Source organism: Primulina eburnea, chromosome 15 (genome assembly GCF_022965805.1).
Source record: "Primulina eburnea isolate SZY01 chromosome 15, ASM2296580v1, whole genome shotgun sequence".
NCBI lineage: Eukaryota > Viridiplantae > Streptophyta > Magnoliopsida > Lamiales > Gesneriaceae > Primulina > Primulina eburnea.
Genome location: NC_133115.1, coordinates 46614 through 66861, shown reverse-complemented (window position 1 = coordinate 66861; position 20248 = coordinate 46614). Strand labels below are relative to the sequence as shown.

The 20248-nt window shown below is 51.5% G+C and overlaps 1 protein-coding gene across 1 annotated transcript; it reads right to left on the bottom strand.

Annotated features, from left to right (window-relative positions):
* Positions 1 to 13635: 13635 nt before the first annotated feature.
* On the bottom strand, positions 13636 to 18419 carry LOC140814246 (uncharacterized). The gene is made up of 2 exons (XM_073173163.1): positions 14520 to 18419; positions 13636 to 14244 (listed from the first exon to the last, which is right to left on the bottom strand). The coding sequence occupies exons 1-2, from the start codon at positions 18417 to 18419 to the stop codon at positions 13636 to 13638; spliced, it is 4509 nt and encodes a 1502-aa protein (XP_073029264.1).
* Positions 18420 to 20248: the final 1829 nt, after the last annotated feature.

Here is a 20248-nt window from a genome sequence, read left to right as displayed (position 1 = left end):
AGGCTCAACATGATGTGTCATGCATAATATGACAAAGCAGTAAAACATGTATCATGCAACAGATAAATATGCAGCATATAAGTGTGTATACTACGCTTGGATATCTCAGTCAGTACATCACGTACCTCACTAAAACAATCTGACCGAAAGCTCTGAACCTAGACAATACCAACATAATGAAATCACTAACAAACCAGATCAAACATGCTACAAAGATCTCCCTAATGATCCTTAAATCACTGTCTAAGGATTTAGGATTATATCTGCGTCCGTCGTCAGCCCGCTGATGATGTCTCGATCTCAGTTTACCGACCCATCCTCGAGTCGATACTAGCTCTGAAACTTCCCGACACCAAAGTGCCCTAGAAACTGGCTATAAAATATGGTACAACTAGAACTCTCTCTGAAGAATGCGGTGAAGGAAACAAAAGAATCGGCTTCCATTTATAGGTTGCATCCGCACTATTTCAGAAAATCCGAACCAATCTTATCTGCCACGTGTCAGTATCTCATTGGTCTAGTTGGATTTCTCGAGATAATGTAATCCGAAGTAGGTCGGGTTATCCATTTAAAATTCGGTGGATACCAACAGCTTAATCCCGAATTATCAATTCCTTAATAGTACTTAATTAACAACTCATTAATTATGTCTTAATTAATACTTCATTCAAAACAAATATTCGGGTCATTACAGACCGAGAGACAATGGGCGTCTGGTCCCGCCCTGGAGGCAAAGCTGTCCTCCTCAACGAGTGCGTCAGGCGTCTGAGATCCGCCAAGAGGAGACGCACAAAATCAAGCAGTAAGGAAAGGCCTGAGACGGCTGACCTGCCCACAGACTAATGGGCAAGTAAAAAACCGAGAGACTAACACACACACAACTCACGCACGCACGCACGCACACACACTAACGCACGCACACGGGCACCTATGCACAGAAGGGCTAACTCACGCACGCACGCACACGCGGATGCACGCACACACGGATGCACGCACACGAACACCTACGCAAACAAGAACTATCACACGCACGCTCAGTGACCAAACACACTCAAACGCACACAGACAATCGTCTACATTCATACGCACGCACACACACAGATGCACGTTCACATACCCAACCGAGCGCGCACACACAGACGCGAGCACGCACTCATAGACGAAAAGCAAAGGTAACTAGAGAGCAAAGAAAACAAAACAAATTTTTTTTTTTTGGCCGAATTTTTTTTTTAAGAGAGCCTGGAACGCAGGTACGGCAGCCCAGAGTGGTCTGAGCGAGCGAGAAACGAGATATGTCTGGGGAGAGTCGGCCCTGGCATGAAAGTGTATCGCCGAAAAGTATGGGCCTCGGTCGCTAAAGCATCCGCCACTGAGTTACCCTCCCGATAAATATGAGAAAAATGAACAGCACGCCCCCGCAAAAGACAGCGAATCCTAGAGACAATAAGGTCAAGAGCCCACTGACATCTATGAGAACGGAGGATCTGAAGGGAAATCTGGGAATCGGTCTCAATCCAAAGGGGAAAAAGGCTAAGGTCAAAACAATGAAGGAGTCCTCTCCAAACAGCCCACAGCTCCGCCCTGATGTTGGTCCCGACTCCGATGAACTCGCTGAACGAAAAAAGCACCTGCCTTAAAGCATCACGAGCAACCCCTCCAACAGTAGACTCCCCGGGGTTACCTCTCGAACTGCCGTCTATGTTGAGCTTGAAGACCCCAGGAGGAGGTCTGAGACAACTAACAATGGTCATCTTCAGCATGCGCCAAAAATTGACCGAGATACCTATCTGTCTCACCACCTGAAGTGAGCCCAGCCAGTGCTTGGGCTTAACAATGGAGGTCGAGTGGGCAAGACGAAGATAAGATAAAACCTGATGCTTGACCGTCTCCCCAGAGATGGGTAAGTGACGGTGCTTCGCATCGTTACGAGCTGTCCAGAGGAACCAAAATACAATGAAGGGCAGGAATTCCTTCACGTGGCCCCCCGGAGTCCAGTCGAGAGTCCTCTTCCAAGAGCAGAGGAACAAATTGAGGTCCCCAGTCGAGGGGATTTGAAAGCAGAAAATGGCACCGAAAAAATGCCAGACATGACGGGCAACGGGGCTGTCAAGGAAGATGTGCGTGAATGTCTCCGAAAAATCACAACACTGACACTTGGAAGCAAGAGCCACCCCACGTCGCTGAAGGACCTCATCGATCTGCAGCCACCGATGCCAGAGTCTACAGAAGAAGAAGGACATGGTGGGTCTCATCCACCTTCCCCAGCAGGGGATAAAGATATCAGACGGAGGGCCACGTTGACGAACCAGCTCCCAAGCTGATTTTGTGGAGAAAACCCCGTCCGAGCTGTGAATCCAACAGGCAGAATCAGGCTCACCCACAAGATTGGGGACCAAAGTGATGGCCTCCGCAACAGAGGGGGCAACAACAGAGCAAAGACGATCGTTGTCCCAGGCCCCCTCAACGAAGAAACTAGAGACGCGGGTTTCACGGTTCCCTCTAACCTCCCTCTGATCAGACAGAGGGGTATCACTAGTCCAGATATCATCCCAGAATGAAATGTCTCCGTGAACAATTCTCCAGCGAATGCCAGGCTCAGCGCGGGGCCGAATCTGTAAGAGGTGCCGCCAAGAAGGGGAGATGATCCCACGACAGGGGACACGAGATGGGTGCAGAGTCTTGCAGTACTTCTGCAGCAGGAACTTCGCCCAGAGGGAAGATCCCTGTCTGAATCTGTACCACAACTTAATAGATAAGCTGTCACAAGGTCTTTCAACCTGCGGAAACCCAGACCTCCCTCTAAGGGCGGGAGGCACGCACGGGACCACCAGGCCCAGTGCCATTTCTTCTCCTGCGGACGAGAGCCCCACAGGAATCCATTGAAGATCAGCTCAATCCTCTCCATGATAGCCAGAGGTGGTTGGACCACCTGAAACAGATAAATCGGGATCGAGAGGACGACGCTTCTGAGAAGAGTCATGCGACTCCCAGGCGAAAGTGTACGAGTCTCCCATCCCTCGAGTTTTTTCCTGATCTGAAGCAGGCGGGGCTCGAAAAGCACGCATTTTCTGTGCCCTCGGAATAACGGTGCGCTTAGGTACTTCATAGGGAGGTGCCCCTCCGCAAACCGGGTGATGCGCAGGATGCGGGAGCGGAGGCACTCCGGGCATCTCGGGATCAGATTGACGGCACTCTTAACCACATTGACCAGCTGGCCAGAGCAGTTCTCGAAGTGCCACAAGAAATCTTTGATGCGCTTCATCCCACGGGTGCCACCATTTGCGAAAATAATGACATCGTCAGCATATGCAAGGTGGGAGATCATGAGGTCACATCCCGAACGGAAGCGGAGCTCGGGGTGCTTGGAGAACAGATGGTTCAGACCCCGCGAGAGATATTCGGCCCCAAGAACAAAGAGGAGACGGGACAGGGGGTCGCCCTGGCGAAGCCCCCTGGTCGAGCTAAAGAACTAGCAGGGGTCCCATTGATGTTGACGGAGAACTTGCGAAGGGATATGCAAGTCAACACCATCGTCACCACCTGCTCAGAGAAACCGAACTTCCGGAGTACATCCAGGAAGAACGGCCACTGGACCCTATCGTAGGCCTTGGTCATGTCCAGTTTCAGGATAACATTACCTCCCCGGGTGGGGAGGTTCAGACTATGAGTAAGCTCCTGGGCCAGGAGAATGTTATCCGAGATCAGTCTGTCCGGAACAAAACCATTCTGATTATGAGAGATGAGGTCTCCGACAACGGTCTTCAACCTCGAATACAAGAGCTTAGAGATGATTTTGTTCGAGACATTGCACAAGCTAATGGGGCGGAAGTCCGTCCACGCGTGTGCGCCCGCCACTTTGGGAATCAAGGTGATCGTGGTGGCGGTGAAACTCTGGGGGATCGGGGAGCTATGAAAAAAATCAAGGACTGCATCAAAGACATCCTGATGGTTTATATCCCAACAGTGCTGATAGAAAAGCGAGGAGTACCCGTCAGGGCCAGCCACACTGTCCCTAGAGATGGAGAAAACCACAGCGCGCACCTCCTACAAGGTGGGGGTGGCGACGAGACTGTGGTTCTCAGATTGCGAGATGATTGACGGGAAGTCAGAGAAGTCTGGGCGGTCAAGCACAAAGGGGTCCCCTGTGAGGAGATTTTCAAAGAAAGCAGCCCCAGATTGCTGGATAAGCTCTGGAGACGTGAGACAAGTCCCGTTGTCCCAGATCCTGAAGATTTTGTTGGCCACGTGCTTTTTCTTAACCATATTGTGGAAGAGCTTATTGTTCATCTCCCCATCTTCCAGCCAATTTCACGCGGCTTTTTGCTTCCAAAAATCGGCCTCCATAGCCGTGGCATTAGCTAAATCCGCGTTACACTTGGATAGGCTTTGCCAAGAGAGCTCGCTGGGGGTCATTCTCGCAGGCCACCTCTGCGAGTCGCACCAACTTCTCCGCCTCAATTATTTTGTCAAAGATGTTGCCAAGCATCCCTCACAACATTGAAATCGCCACCCACAAGCCAGGGGCCACTGGCTGGCTTAACCTGGATGAGGGAATCCCAAAGGTGACGACGCTCTATGTGGTCGCACTTGGCATAGACAAAAGAGTAGAAGACATCTGCCGGGAGAAAGGCAGCGGAGACGCGGAGGTGGAGGAACTGATCGTGATCAAGCAAGCGCTCGACCTTGACGTCCTCCGACGAGAAGACCCAGATCTTATTATTGGAGTTGGAAATGACCTGGTGGAACCCTAACTGCGAGGTCATGAAACGATGAACCATGACAGTCATGGGTTCGAAGATGGCCAAAATGTTGACACGGTGGCGATCCACTAAGGTGTGGAGCTTCTGGAGGGACTTAGTGTTACCTAGTCCCCTGATATTCCATAGGAGACAATTCATGAGGAATGAACAGTAGGGGATCTCGATCTGTGTCGAGGGGACCTAGCTCTGCGCCTATTCTTCTTCGGTTGAAATTCTCTCAATTCAGTTAGGCGTTTATTGACTTGGTTGGACATATCAGTGTCATGGATGTCCCTATCAAAATCTCGTCCCTCACAGGACTCAGCACGACGCCCGTGGAGGTCAGGGTCTTCCCCAACAGAGGAGGTGGAAACAAGAGTGAAATCAGAGTGTGGGGGACCTTGATGGTGGATGATCTCCTCGAGAGAGTAGGAGGAGATTTCGGGCGGAGAATTAGGATTAAAGAGAGCTCGAGGTGACGAGAGAGAGAGACAGTCGGGATCCAGTGGCTACTGTGGTTAACCACACAGAGAGAAGTGTCAAGCACGAGGTCAATCACGGGGTGAACAATGAGAGGGTGCGGGGATCCAAGGTCCTCCGTGCAGTCAAGAAACTGAGCAGCATCCTCCTCCTCCGCCTCCTTGGCCCAGGGAAGAGCTAGAGGGGCACATTTGATCGAGAGGGATGCCTGCGACGAACTTGGAAGGGCAGACTCACTAGCAGGAGTGAGCGGGATAGCAGGAGAAGGGTGCGAAGGCACGAGAGGGGGATCGGGACCACGGCCCGTATCCTCAGACAGATGCTGAAGGAACTCGAAGGGGTTAGAGGTGGACGGATCATTTCTAGTGTGAGTTGGTCTCACATTGCGTCTCCTTCTGCGTTTAGCATCCCTAGTTTGGGTAGGGATCTGGGCATGCGGCTCCGACGAGGAGGTGTGAGGGCCCTCCTCAGTGGGTGGATGAGTCGAGGGTGATGGGGTAGGGGTGGGGTGGGGCGCCTTCCCCTGGGCTCTAGGTCGCCCCAACATTTTGCAGTCCAGGCAGTAAGAGGGGATTTTTTCATAGATGACAGTGATGTCCTGAGAGAAGCCGTCCCCTACCACCCAGATTTGGTCCCTACGGGGTTCTAAGACATTAATCTCAACACAAACCCTAGCAAAGACGCCACGGGATGCATCAGCTGTGAAATCATCTATCTTAGTAGGGTTCTCCACAAGTTTAGCGATGGCAAAAAGGCTTTTTTTGTCGCATAAGTGTAACGGCAATTCTGGAAATCTAACCCAGACTGGTGCTATGGGCGATTCCGCTTGAAGTTTGAACTCCGGAGTCCATTTGGAAAAACGGATTCCAATTGGGCCTACAAACATGACACTCTTGGACCAGAGGAGAGCATAGTCAGATTCACATGATAGAATTATAACCAGAAAACCTTTGGGTAGGAATTTCAGGCTATAAGAACGAGTGAAACCAGCTTTAGAGAGAGCAGCAGCTATTAAATTGTTAGGAACGATGGATCGGTTCCCCGAAATCTTCCCAACCAGGGCATACCTAAAATGTTCGACTAGAGTAGAAATCATCTTGTCGAGAAATCGGATACCTAATTTCCCATCGACAGTGGATGGCTCCGGAATATCCTCCATTGAATTACCGATATCATCAAAACTTTTTTTAATCGAACGAGGTGAGGGAGGGGCTAAAACATCACGAAAAGACACGGCAGGAAGTGACGTACCTGGGAGAGAAGCTGCCGAGTTCGAAGCAGAGTTGACTCGCAAGGGTTGACTCGGACGAGTTGCTGAGTTGACTCGGGCGGAGGGTGGCGGCGCACCGCCGAGGGCCGGCGAGGAGGCGGAGGGCCTGGAACCTGGCTGGAAAGCAGCCGACTCGGTCAACGGGGCAGTGCCGTGGTGGTGACTCGGTGGTGGACTCGGTGAGAGGAAGGGAAATTGGGCGTTTTTGATCGAGACCGGCGATCCTAAAATTGATGGGAGAATTGGATTGCCCATGATTGGTAGGCCATTCTGTGAAAATGAATTGAAAATCGGAGAGCAATCGGCCGGGAAATTTGATGTGGGAGTGATCGGCGGTAGGGTTTGGGGCACAAAATTAGGCTTTTGGGTTTTGGGTTTAGGGTTTTTTTAAAAAAAAAAAAAAACCGCCTGAGTGGCAGGGGGTTTGGCAGACCCCTGCCTGTAAATAACTGAAACAAAAAAATGTCGTCCGTACAGAGAAAAGAAAACCTAGGTGAGAAGGGGGACTAGACCAAGACCTCCTCATAAGGCTAAAAACATATGTAAACAATAATACGTGAATCAAAAAACAGAAAATATAGGAGTCAATCCAGAGAGAGCAGAGTAGCCATAGACTATGATGACACAAAGGAGGCGTATGATCCCGCCAGAACTCCCTGGTAAGTGGAAAGCTACAGTGGCGAAACAATGTGCTGAAAGCAAGCATCCAAATCTCCAGCATAGATGGGTCCAAGAGGGTGTGCCTCCTAAACCCTGTAAAGGTGGCAATGGGCGTCTGGTCCCACCCGAGCAATAATAAAAGGCCTGAAACGGCTGACCCGCCCAAAGACTAAGGGGCAAATATAAACCGAGAGACAATGGGCGTCTGGGCCCGCCCTGGAGGCAAAGCTGACCTCCTCAACGAGTGCGTCGGCGTTTGAGCTCCGCCAAGAGGAGACGCACAAAATCAAACAACAAGAAGAAGCCTGATACGGCTGACCCGCCCAAAGACTAATGGGCAAGTATAAACCGAGAGACAAACACACACATAACTCATGCACGCACACACACACACACACTAATGCACGTACACGGGCACATACGCACACAAAGGCTAACTCACGCACGCCCGCACACGTAGACGCACGCACACACGGAAGCACGCACACGAACACCTAAACACTCAAACTCACGCACACAGACGCACACGCTCATACCCAAATGAGCGCACACACACAGACGCATGCACGCGAAAAAAGCCACACACGCACCCATAGACGAAAATCAAAGGAAACTAACGAGCGAAGGAAATAAATTTTTTTTTTAATTGTAATTTTATTTTTGGCCGATTTTTTTTTTATGAGAGCCTGGAACGCAGGTACGGCAGCCCTGAGTGATCTGAGCAAACAAGAATCGAGATATGTCTGGGGAGAGCCGGCCCTGGCGTGAAAGTGTAACGCCGAGAAGTATGGGCCTCAGACGCTAGAGCATCCGCCACTGAGTTACCCTCCCTGTAAATATGAGAAATATGAACAGCATGCCCCCGCATAAGACAGCGAATCCTAGAGACAATAAAGTGAAGAGCCCACTGACATCTACGAGAACGGAGGATCTGGATGGAAATCTGGGAATCGGTCTCAATCCAAAGGAGACAAAGGCTAAGGTCAGAACAATGAAGGAGTCCTCTCCAAACAGCCCACATCTCCGCCCTGATGTTCGTTCCGACTCCGATGAACTCGCTGAACGAAAAAAGAACCTGACCAGAAGCATCACGAGCAACTCCTCCAACAGTAGACTCCCCGGGGTTACCTCTCGAACTGCCGTCTATGTTGAGCTTGAAGACCCCAGGAGGAGGTCTGAGCCACCTAACAATGGTCATCTTCAACATGCGCCGAAGACTGACCGAGATACATATCTGTCTCGCCACCTGAAGTGAGCCCAGCCAGTGCTTCCAATTCTGCAGCGAATACCAGGCTCAGCGCGGGGCCGAATCTGTAAGAGGCGCCGCCATGAAGGGGAGATGATCCCACGACAGGGGACACGGGCTGGGTGTAGAGTCTTGCAGTACTTCTGTAACTGTAACTTCGCCCAGAGGGAAGATCCCTGTCTGAATCTGTACCACAACTTCATAGAGAAGCTGTCCACAAGGTCTTTCAACCTGCGAAAGCCAAGGGTTTAGGGGTTAGGGGTTAGGGGTTAGGGTTTAGGGTTTTTTTTTTCCGGAAAACACCGCCGGATGCGGGGTTTAGGGTTTAGGTTTTTTTTTTTTTTTTTTTTAAAGGGTTTTGGGTTTGGGTTTGGGGTTTAGGGTTTAGGGTTTAGGGTTTTTTTTTTTTTTTAGATGAACGTCGCCTGAGTGGCGGGGGGTTAGGCAGACCCCTACCTGTAAATAACTGAAAAGTAAAAATGTCGTCCGTACAGAGCAAAGAAAACCTAAGTGAGAAGGAGGACTAGGCCAAGACCTCCTCATGAGGCTAGTAGCAAATGCAACAATAATACATAAATCAAAAGAGCAGATAATAAAAGGTTCACTCCAGTGGAAGCAGGATAACCAGCTAAAACCGTGATGTGATAGATAGCCGAATCTCCAGCAAGAGTGGGGCCAAAAAAGGCCCTCCTAGACCCTGTAAAAGTGGCAATGGCCGTCTGGGCCCGCCCTGAAGACAAGACTGTCCGACAAACCGAGTGCATCAGGCGTCTGAGATCCGACAGAAGGAAACGCACAATATCAAGCAGCAAGAAAAGTCCTGTGATGGCTGACCCGCCCAAACAACAAAAAAGGGGGATAAAGACTGAGAGACAATGGGCGTCTGGTCCCGCCCCGAAGGCAAAGCTGTCCGCCTCAACGAGTGCGTCAGGCGTCTGAGATCCGCCAAGAGGAGACGCACAAAATCAAGCAGTAAGGAAAGGCCTGAGCCGGCTGACCGGCCCACAGACTAATGGGCAAGTAAAAGAAACCGAGAGCCAAACACACACACACAACTCACGCACGCACGCACACACGGAGGCACACGAAAACCAACGCAAACAAGAGCCCACTCACGCACGCTCAGTGACTCACGCTCGCACACACACAGGAGTACACACACGAGATCCGACGCACACAATAGCTCACGCACGCACACACGGACGCACACGAAAAACCAACGCAAACAAGAGGCCACTCACACACACCCAAACACACGCAAAGAGACGTGTACTCAAGCACGCACCACGACGCACGCACTCACGCCCAAACGAGCGTACACATACAGACGCCTGCACGCGAAAGTAACATCACACGCGCCCAGAGGCGAAAACAAAGGTAACTATAGAGAGATATTTTTTTTTTTTTTGGCCGTTTTTTTTTTTTGGCCGATTTTTTTTTTTTTTTAAGAGAGCCTGGATCGCAGATACGGCAGCCCAGAACGATCTGAGCGAGCAAGAATCGAGATATGTCTGGGGAGATCCGGCCCTGGCGTGAAAGAGTATCGTCGAAAAGTATGGGCCTCGGTCGCTAAAGCATCCACCACTGAGTTACCCTCCCGATAAATATGAGAAAAAAGAACAGCACGCCCCCGCATAAGACAGCGAATCCTAGAGACAATAAGGTCAAGAGCCCACTGACATCTACGAGAACGAAGGATCTGGAGGGAAATCTGGGAATCGGTCTCAATCCAAAGGGGAAAAAGGCTAAGGTCAGAACAATGAAGGAGTCCTCTCCAAACAGCCCACAGCTCCGCCCTGATGTTGGTCCCGACTCCGATGAACTCGCTGAACGAAAAAAGGACCTGCCCTGAAGCATCCCGAGCAATCCCTCCAACAGTAGACTCCCCGGGGTTACCTCTCGAACTGCCGTCTATGTTGAGCTTGAAGACCCCAGGAGGAGGTCTGAGCCACCTAACAATGGTCATCTTCAGCATGCGCCGAAAATTGACCGAGAGACCTATCTGTCTCGCCACCTGAAGATAGCCCAGCCAGTGCTTGGGCTTAACAATGGAAGCCGAGTGGGCAAGACGAAGATAAGATACAACCTGATGCTTGACCGTCTCCCCAGAGATGGGTAATTGACGGTGCTTCGCATCGTTACGAGCTGTCCAAAGGAACCAAATGACGATGAAGGGCAGGAATTCCTTCACGTGGCCCCCCGGAGACCAGTCGAGAGTCCTCTTCCAAGAGCAGAGGAACAAATTGAGGTCCCCAGTCGAGGGGATTTGAAAGCAGAAAAAGGCACCGAAAAAATGCCAGACATGACGGGCAACGGGGCTGCCAAGGAAGATGTGCCTGAATGTCTCCGACAAATCACAACACTGGCACTTGGAAGCAAGAGCCACCCCGCGCCGCTGAAGGACCTCATCGATCGGCAGCCACCGATGCCAGAGTCTCCAGAAGAAGAAGGACATGGTGGGTCTCATCCACCTACCCCAGCAGGGGATAAATATATCAGACTGAGGGCCACGGTGGCGAACCAGCTCCCAAGCTGATTTCGTCGAGAAAACCCCGTCCGAGCTGTGAATCCAACAGGCAGAATCAGGCTCACCCACAAGAATGGGGACCAAAGTGATGGCCTCCGCAACAGAGGGGGCAACAACAGAGCAAAGACGGTCGTAGTCCCAGGCCCCCTCAACAAAGAAACTAGAGACGCGGGCCTCACGGTTCCCTCTAACCTCCCTCTGATCAGATAGAGGGGTATCACCAGTCCAGATATCATCCCAGAATGAGATGTCGCCGTGACCAATTCTCCAGCGAATGCCAGGCTCAGCGTGGGGCCGAATCTGTAAGAGGCGCCGCCAAGAAGGGGAGATAAGCCCACGACAGGGGACACGGGCTGGGTGCAGAGTCTTGCAGTACTTCTGCAGGAGGAACTTCGCCCAGAGGGAAGATCCCTGTCTGAATCTGTACCACAACTTAATAGAGAAGCTGTCCACAAGGTCTTTCAACCTGCGGAAGCCCAGACCTCCCTCTAAGGTCGGGAGGCACGCACGGGACCACCGGGCCCAGTGCCATTTCTTCTCCTGCGGGCGAGAGCCCCACAGGAATCCATTGAAGATCAGCTCAATCCTCTCCATGATAGCCAGAGGTGGTTGGACCACCTGAAACAGATAAATCGGGATCGAGAGGAGGACGCTTCTGAGAAGCGTCATGCGACTCCCTGGCGAGAGAGTACGAGTCTCCCATCCCTCGAGTTTTTTCATGATCTGAAGCAGGAGGGGCTCGAAAAGCACGCATTTCCTGTGCCCACGGAATAACGGTGCGCCCAGGTACTTCATAGGGAGGTGCCCCTCAGCAAACCCGGTGATGCGCAGGATGCGGGAGCGGAGGCGCTCCGGGCATCTCGGGGGCAGAATGACGGCACTCTTAACCACATTGACCAGCTGGCCAGAGCAGTTCTCGAAGTGCCACAAGAAATCTTTGATGCGCTTCATCCCGCGGGTTCCACCATTTGCGAAAATGATGACATCGTCAGCATATGCAAGGTGGGAGATCATGAGGTCACAACCCGAACGGAAGCGAAGCTCGGGTGCTGGGAGAACAGACGGTTCAGACCCTGCGATAGATATTCGGCCCCAAGAACAAAGAGGAGAGGGGACAGGGGGTCGCCCTGGCGAAGCCCCCTGGTCGAGCTAAAGAAACCAGCAGGGGTCCCATTGATGTTGACGGAGAACCTGCAAAGGGATATGCAAGTCGACACCATCGCCACCACCTGCTCAGAGAAACCGAACTTCCGGAGTACATCCAGGAGGAACGGCCACTGGACCCTATCGTAGGCCTTGGCCATGTCCAGTTTCAGGATAACATTACCTCCCCGGGTGGGGAGGTTCAGACTATGAGTAAGCTCCTGGGCCAGGAGAATGTTATCCGAGATCAGTCTACCCGGAACAAAACCACTCTGATTCTGAGAGATGAGGTCTCCGACAACGGTCTTCAACCTCGAATACAAGAGCTTAGAGATGATTTTGTTCGAGACATTGCACAGGCTAATGGGGCGGAAGTCCGTCCATGCATGTGCGCCCGCCACTTTGGGAATCAAAGTGATCGTGGTGGCGGTGAAACTCTGAGGGATCGGGGAGCCATGAAAAAAATCAAGGACAGCATCAAAGACGTCCTGATGCACAAACTCCCAACAGTGCTGATAGAAGAGCGAGGAGTACCCGTCGGGGCCAGCCACACTGTCCCTAGAGATAGAGAAAACCACAGCGCGCACCTCCTCCAGGGTGGGGGCGGCAGCAGCCATACTGTGGTTCTCAGATTGCCAAATGAGGGACGGGAAGTCAGAGAAGTCTGGGCGGTCAAGCACAAAGGGGTCCCCTGTGAGGAGATTTTCAAAGAAAGCAGCCCCAGATTGCCGGATAAGCTCTGGGGACGTGAGACAAGTCCCGTTGTCCCAGATCCTGGCTGGCTTAGCCTGTAGGAGTGAATCCCAAAGGTGACGGCGCTCGATGTGGTCGCACTTGTCATAGACAAAGGAGTGGAAGACGTCTGCCGGGAGAAAGGCAGCGGAGACGCGGAGGTGGAGGAACTGGTCGTGATCAAGCAGGCGCTCGACTTTGACGTCCTCCGACGAGAAGACCCAGATCTTATTATTGGAGTTGGAAATGACCTGGTGGAACCCTAACTGCGAGGTCATGAAACGATGATCCAAGACAGTCATGGGTTCGAAGACGGCCAAAATGTTGACACGGTGGCGATCGACTAAGGGTTTAGGGTTTCGGGTTTAGGGGTTAGGGGTTGGGGTTTGGGGTTTAGGGTGTGGGGTTTAGGGTTTAGGGTTTAGGGTTTTTTTTTTTTAGGGTTTAGGGTTTTGGGTTTGGGGTTTGGGGTTTCGGGGTTGGGGTTTAGGGGTTGGGGTTTGGGGTTTGGGGTTTCGGGGTTCGGGTTTAGGGTTGGGGGTTGGGGGTTAGGGGTTTAGGGTTTAGGGTTTAGGGTTTAGGGTTTTGGGTTTTGGGTTTAGGGTTTAGGGTTTTTTTTTTTTTTTTTTTTGCGGGGGGGTTAGGCAGACCCCTACCTGTATATATCCACAAAATAAAAAGTAACAGCAGAAAGAAAACCTAAAAGAGGAGGGGGACAAAACCAAGACCTCCTCAAAAGGCTAAAGCAGTAGAAACATAAATACCAAGTAGCCTAGGGACATAAATACATATGCAAAAATAACCCTAGACTACGACAAAAAAATGCGCCAGAAACTAATCAAATACGAGCTGCGCTAAGAGTCAACACGCCGAAGAAGACCAAATGATAACTGGGAGATGAGTGCAGAATCCATGGAGAAATTCTCATCTCTAAGCCATCACCCTGAAGAATCCAATCTGTCAAAACTACTCTAATCTGAAACCGAGTAACTGTATGAATCCCAGCAGTCAAAATAAGATAAGGCCAGGAAATCACTGTACAATGACGATAGAAGAGCAAAATGAAGATCGCAATCCAGCCAGAACAAAAAAGATCCTGCATCTGAAGTATAAATCTGACGAAGGTATCATAACAATGAAGAGGATCGTCCGGAAAGAATCCCTGGAACCACCACGACATCCAGTAAAATCCTGTAAAAGAACTGAGACGGCGGGCAAGGAGAAACTGCAGTAAACGCCCGCCAGGGACCAGAAGTGGACCAAAGAGAGGCCCAAACAGAAATAGCGCTCCAGGGAATATGAGAGGGCCAAAGAAGAGCACCAAGAGGGTAAGTGCGAGAGCCCACCCAATCCCGAGGAGACCAAACATGTAGTGTGCGAGTGTCTGGGCCCACTCACACCAGACTGGCAAAACGGGGGAAAAGAGAAACCCCCTAAATAACAGTACCTGCAAAGAAAAAATATACATATACATATAGAAATACCGAAGAAATGGGTCCAAGAGAAGGGATGGGCTGCAAGCGGCTAAGAACATCGATATCTCAGGTAGGGAAGTCCGGAGGTATCCGAACGTGCAAGTATGGAAATGTGCCTAGGGAGGGAGGGACCTAACTCTAAGGTAAAGTGCCTAAGGGTATGGGCCCTCGCCGCCAATGCATCCGCCACCGAATTACCCTCCCGGAATATATGCGAAATATGAACAGATCGCCCCCTCAAAAGGACCAGAATCCTGGATATAATGTGATCAAGACCCCAGCAACATCGACGGGAACGAATGAGCTGAATAGAAGTCAGAGAATCAAGCTCGATCCAAAGAGGGAAAAAAGAATGATCAGAACAAAGGAGAAGACCCCTCCAAACCGCCCAAAGCTCAGCCCGGAGAGAAGACCCAGCTCCGATGAACTCGCTGAATGAGAGCACGACCCTCCCGGAATCATCCCGAACAACGCCACCAGCAGAGGAGTCCCCAGATGTACCACGCGCGCTCCCATCCACATTAAGCTTGAAGCACCCGGACGGCGGCCGCAGCCAACGAACAATCGCCGTCCTATGAAATCTGTGGAGAGAAACCGAAATACCCAGCAATCTCGCCACATGAAACACACCCAGCCAATGTCTGGGCTTGACAGTACGTGCAGAGTGAGCGAGACGCAGGTAAGACAAAATCTGAAACTTCACCGTCTCCCCAGAGATGGGAAGATGACGGTGCTTAGCATCGTTCCGCGCAGTCCAAAGGAACCACAGGACAATGCAGGGAAGAAACTCCCGCACATGGCCCCCCCGGGACCAGACCAAATCTCTCTTCCACGCACTGAGGAACAAACTGAAATCCTCAGTGTCGGGAATACGAACCCGAAACACTGCGCCAAAGAAGTGCCAGACAGACCGAGCAACCGGGCTGCGAATGAATATGTGTGTGAATGTCTCAGACATATCACAACACTGACATCTCGAGGCTAACGCAAAACCCCGGCGCTGGAGCACCTCATCAACTGGGAGCCATTGATGCCAGAATCTCCAGAGGAAGAACGACATGGTAGGCCTCAACCAGCTCCCCCAACACGGGCGGAATATATCAGAAGACGGAGCACGCTGACGGATCAGCTCCCAAGCAGATCTCACAGAGAAAGCACCATCGGAGCTATGGATCCATCGTGCCAGATCAGGGTCACCCGAAAGAACAGGAATCAAAACAATCTCCTCGGCAACCGAAGGAGCAACAACCGCACAGAGGCGATCAAAATCCCAGGACCCCTCAGAAAGAAAATGAGAGACCCGAACATCACGGCCCCCGCGGACCACACACCGGGAGGACAAAGGAACGTCCCCAAACCAAGTGTCATCCCAAAAGAAAACATCTCCGAGACCAACTCGCCAGCGAATGCCAGGCTCCGCGCGAGGGCGGATCCTGAGGAGACGACGCCAAATGGGGGAAATAGAAGCACGGGCGGGGACACAGGCAGGAGCATCCAGCCGGCAATACTTCCGGAAAAGGAATCTCGCCCATAAAGAAGAGCCCTGCCGAAATCTAAACCATAATTTGATCGAGAAACATTCCACGAGATCTTTCAATCTGCGGAATCCAAGTCCCCCCTCAATCACGGGGAGGCAAGCCCGGGACCACCGGGCCCAGTGCCACTTCCTTTCCAAGGGTCTCGACCCCCAGAGGAAGGCGTTGAAGGCCCGCTCAAGCTTCTCCATGACAGCCAGAGGTGGCTGAACCACCTGAAACAGATAAATCGGCATGGAGAGGAGCACGCTACGTATCAGGGTCATGCGGCTACCCGGGGAGAGGGTCCGAATCTCCCAACCCTCTAACTTCCTACGAACAGACTGTAGGAGGGGCTCAAAAAGGGAGCAAGTGCGATTACCCCGATAAAGGGGAACTCCGAGGTACTTGAGGGGCAGATGACCCTCGGCGAACCCGGTGATGCGCAAAAGCCGGGAGCGGAGGCGCCCAGAGCACCTCGGAGGCAAAATCAAAGAACTCTTGGCAGCATTCACACGCTGCCCCGAACAGTTCTCGTAGTGATGCAGAAAATCGACAAGGCGCTGCATACCACGAGACCCACCACTGGCAAAAATAATGACATCATCAGCATAAGCCAGGTGGGAAATCAGGATATCACAATCAGAACGATACCTAAGCGCAGGATGCTGCAGGTAGAGTCGGTCAAGGCCACGAGAGAGATACTCCGCCCCCAAAACGAAGAGAAGGGGAGACAATGGATCGCCCTGCCGGAGGCCTCTGGTGGAACCAAAAAACCCCGAGAGAGAGCCATTGATGTTCACAGAGAAATGACAATGGGAAATACAGGCCGAGACCAAAGCCACAACACGCTCTGAAAAACCAAAATGTCTCATAACGTCAAATAGGAAATGCCACTGGACCCTATCATAGGCCTTGGCCATATCCAACTTCAAGATGACATTACCACCACGAGAGGGGAGAGTAATGCTGTGAGTGAGCTCCTGGGAAAGGAGGATATTATCAGAGATCATCCGACCCGGAACGAAGCCACTCTGATTCGGGGAAACAAGTCTCTCCACCACATCCCTCAACCGAGAGTACAACAGCTTAGAGATGATTTTGTTCGTGACATTGCACAGGCTGATCGGACGGAAGTCCGACCAGGCGTGTGCACCCTCGACTTTGGGAATAAGAGTGATCGTGGTGGCGGTAAAGCCCTGAGGCATAGGAGAACCCTGGAAAAAATCAAGAACAGCACCAAAAACATCCTGATGGACAATCTCCCAGCAATGCTGAAAGAACGCCGAGGAAAAGCCATCAGGGCCAGCAACGCTATCAGGGTGAATGGAGAAGACGGTCGCGCGGACCTCCTCCAAAGAGGGAATCGCAGCAATACCATCATTCTCCACGGCAGAAATAACCGAGGGAAAACCCGAAAAATCAGGACAATCGAGCGCAGAGGGCTCCCCGGTAAGAAGATCTTGGAAAAACAAGGCTCCCGACTGCTGAATCAAATCCTGAGACGTCAGGCAAACCCCATTCTCCCATATGCGGAAAATTTTATTCGCCACGCGCTTTTTCCTCACCATATTATGGAAGAGTCTGGTGTTCTGCTCACCATCCTCAAGCCAATGGCAAGCCGCTTTCTGTTTCCAAAAATCCGCCTCCATGGCGGTGATACGAACCAGATCCTCATTGCGATCGGACAGGGAAGTCCAATTCGCGTCAGAAGGGTCGGCCTCACAAACATCCTCAGCTGAACGAACAGCCCTCTCAGCCTCAGTGAGTCTATCAAAGATGTTACCAAAAACATCTCGATTCCACCACCGGAGGTGATGCTTGAGACGCTTCATCTTGGCAAAAAGCCGAGGCATGCCGCTCAGACTGCAAGGCAGATTCCAATTAAGCCTCACAGTCTGCAAAAAACCATGGTGCCTAACCCACATACGCTGGAAGCGAAACGAGCTCGGCCCACGGGCAAAAACAGGGGCGGTAACCAAAAGCGGACAGTGATCCGAGACAGTACGAGCGAGATGTTCAACCCGAATCGAGTTGAAATGATCTCCCCAATCAACAGAAACCAAGACCCTGTCCAACCGCTTCCAAATGGTCTTATTCGTCCAAGTGAACGAAGACCCCTCAAAACCAGCATCGATCAAGCCAGAATCAAGAATAAAAGTGTTGAACTCCTCCATGGGTAGCAACCTACCACCACGGGAACCCAAGCACTCAGACGCATCCCTGACGACATTAAAGTCGCCCCCAACCAGCCAGGGACCCAAAACAGGCTTAACCAAAAGCAAAGAAGCCCAAAGATCCCTACGCTGAACATAATCACATCTAGCATAGACAAAAGAACAAAATATCTCTGTCGGCAAGAAAGAGGCAGAGACTCTGATGTGAAGGAACTGAGCATGATCAAAAACACACTCCGCCCTCACATCAGCAGCAAAAAATACCCAGATATGACCGGAGAGATTAGAGATGACTCCAGAAAACCCCAAACGGCGAGTCATGAATCTCGGATCCAGATCAATCAAGGGCTCCAAAACAGCCAAAACCTTAATCTGTTTCTCCTTCACAAAGGCATGAAGCCTCTGCTGGGACTCCGAACCTCGAAGTCCCCGGATATTCCAGATTAAACAATTCATGGGGAACGGGTGGAAGAAGGACCCGATCGCTTTTTATGCGATCGCCGACCATCATCCTGAGGTCTTTTTCTGGGGTTGGACATGTCAGTGTCCAGAATACTACACTCGGACCCACAGCTAACTCCAGACACAGAATGTCGATCAAAATCCTGATCAGGATCATCAGCCGACATGTGACTGGGGGTCATCTCAAGAATAGGGGGTCCCTGTCGAGCAATCAACTCGTCCAGCATAGAAGTGGCATCAGCAGGGGATGCAGGAAAAGATGGGACCGAGTGGCTGCTATGATTTTCAATACAAACCTCCGGGGGGACAAACACAGTCACCACATCCGGGCGTGGAGATCCAAGGTCATCCACGCAGTCCACAAAAGGAACACTCTCATCGTCCTCAGCCACCGTGACCGCAGGGCGGTCAGAAGAAGGGGCCTCCTGATGAGAACTCAAACCGACAGAGGGATCAGGAACACCTAATCCAAGCTCCTCAGAGCCAACCTCTGTCTCCTGCAAATGTGAAAGAACTCCAAAAGAGTTCGAAGCAAGGGGGTCATCCCTCGGGAGAGCCTGACGAACAGGCCTCCGTCTCTGTCTACGCCAGGGGACCATGGCCATTGACATGAAGCTGGGGCTGTGGTCCCGGGACAACGACAGGGGCTGCACCGTCAGGTGGTGCCTGAGCAGGAGGCGCCTCCGGCTGAGGAGGCCCTCGATCAGCAGGCTTGGATCGAGCAGGTTTAGGATTTTTACCATGAGAATAGCAAACGTCGGTCGAATGACCCAACATCTTGCAATCCAAGCAATACCCAGGTATTTTCTCATACACAACATCAATCTCCTGGGTATGATCACCCCAGCCCACCCAAATTTGCTTAACGGGTGGTTCCAACACATTCATCTCCACACAGACTCGAGCAAAAGCGCTCCGAGAGGAGTCAGCAGTAAAGTCATCCATTTTCACCGGGTTGCCCAAAATCTTAGCAAGGGCAAAAAGACTTTTCTTGTTAAACAGGTGAATGGGCAAACCCGGGAGACGCACCCAAACAGGGGCGATGGGAGATTCTTCCTGTAGATTGAATTCCGGGGTCCATTTGGAGAAACGGATCCCGAGAGGTCCCACCATCATCTGCCCACGCGTCCAAAAAAACGCATAATCCTCCTCACAATGAAGTGAGAGGATCAGAAAACCCCGAGGCAAAAACCTCAAATCAAAAAATCGCTTCAATCCCAAACGAGCAAATGCCTTAGAAATGTCTGAATTTGGGACTAAGGATCTATTACCAGAAATCTTCCCAACCAAAGAAAACTTAAAAGGCTAGGTCAGGGAAGACATTACCTCATCCGGGAAAAAAATACCCGGTTTCCCATCCTTAAGAGTCGGTGGGGGCATTTCTTCCATAGCATTCACGACATCTCCAAAGCCATTCTTCCCCGAGCGAGGGGAAGTAGGAGCCAGAGCATCCCTAAATGACACCGGAAACGTCTTAGTCGCCCGAGAATCAGATTTAGAAGACAAACCCGAGTTGTTGACTGTTGAGTTGACTCGGTCAACGTGCTGAGTTGACCCGGCCGAGTTGATCGCCGAGTTGACCACCTGAGAGGTACCAAAGATCGGCGACGGCGAGGAGATCACGGAACCGGTCTTCAATCCACTAGAACCGGCCGGCAGAGGGGTCGATTGAACCAAGGAAAGTGATGAAATTCGAATATCACCTTGAAATTGGGGGTTTCCGACCGGTGGTCGGAAACCGGAAATTGATTGAGGCAAAACACGACCCATGGCTGGACGATGAAGTTGGCCAAAGGAATTGAAGAAAAACGCCGGAACTCCGC

Excerpts from the sequence above, each read along its gene's own strand:
- LOC140814246 (XM_073173163.1), bottom strand. The coding sequence starts at position 18,419 with ATGAATTGTTTAATCTGGAATATCCGGGGACTTCGAGGTTCGGAGTCC. Across the intron at positions 14,245-14,519 it reads ACATTATATCCAGGATTCTG|GTACTGTTATTTAGGGGGTT; the intron begins GTCCTTTTGAGG and ends TTTTCTTTGCAG.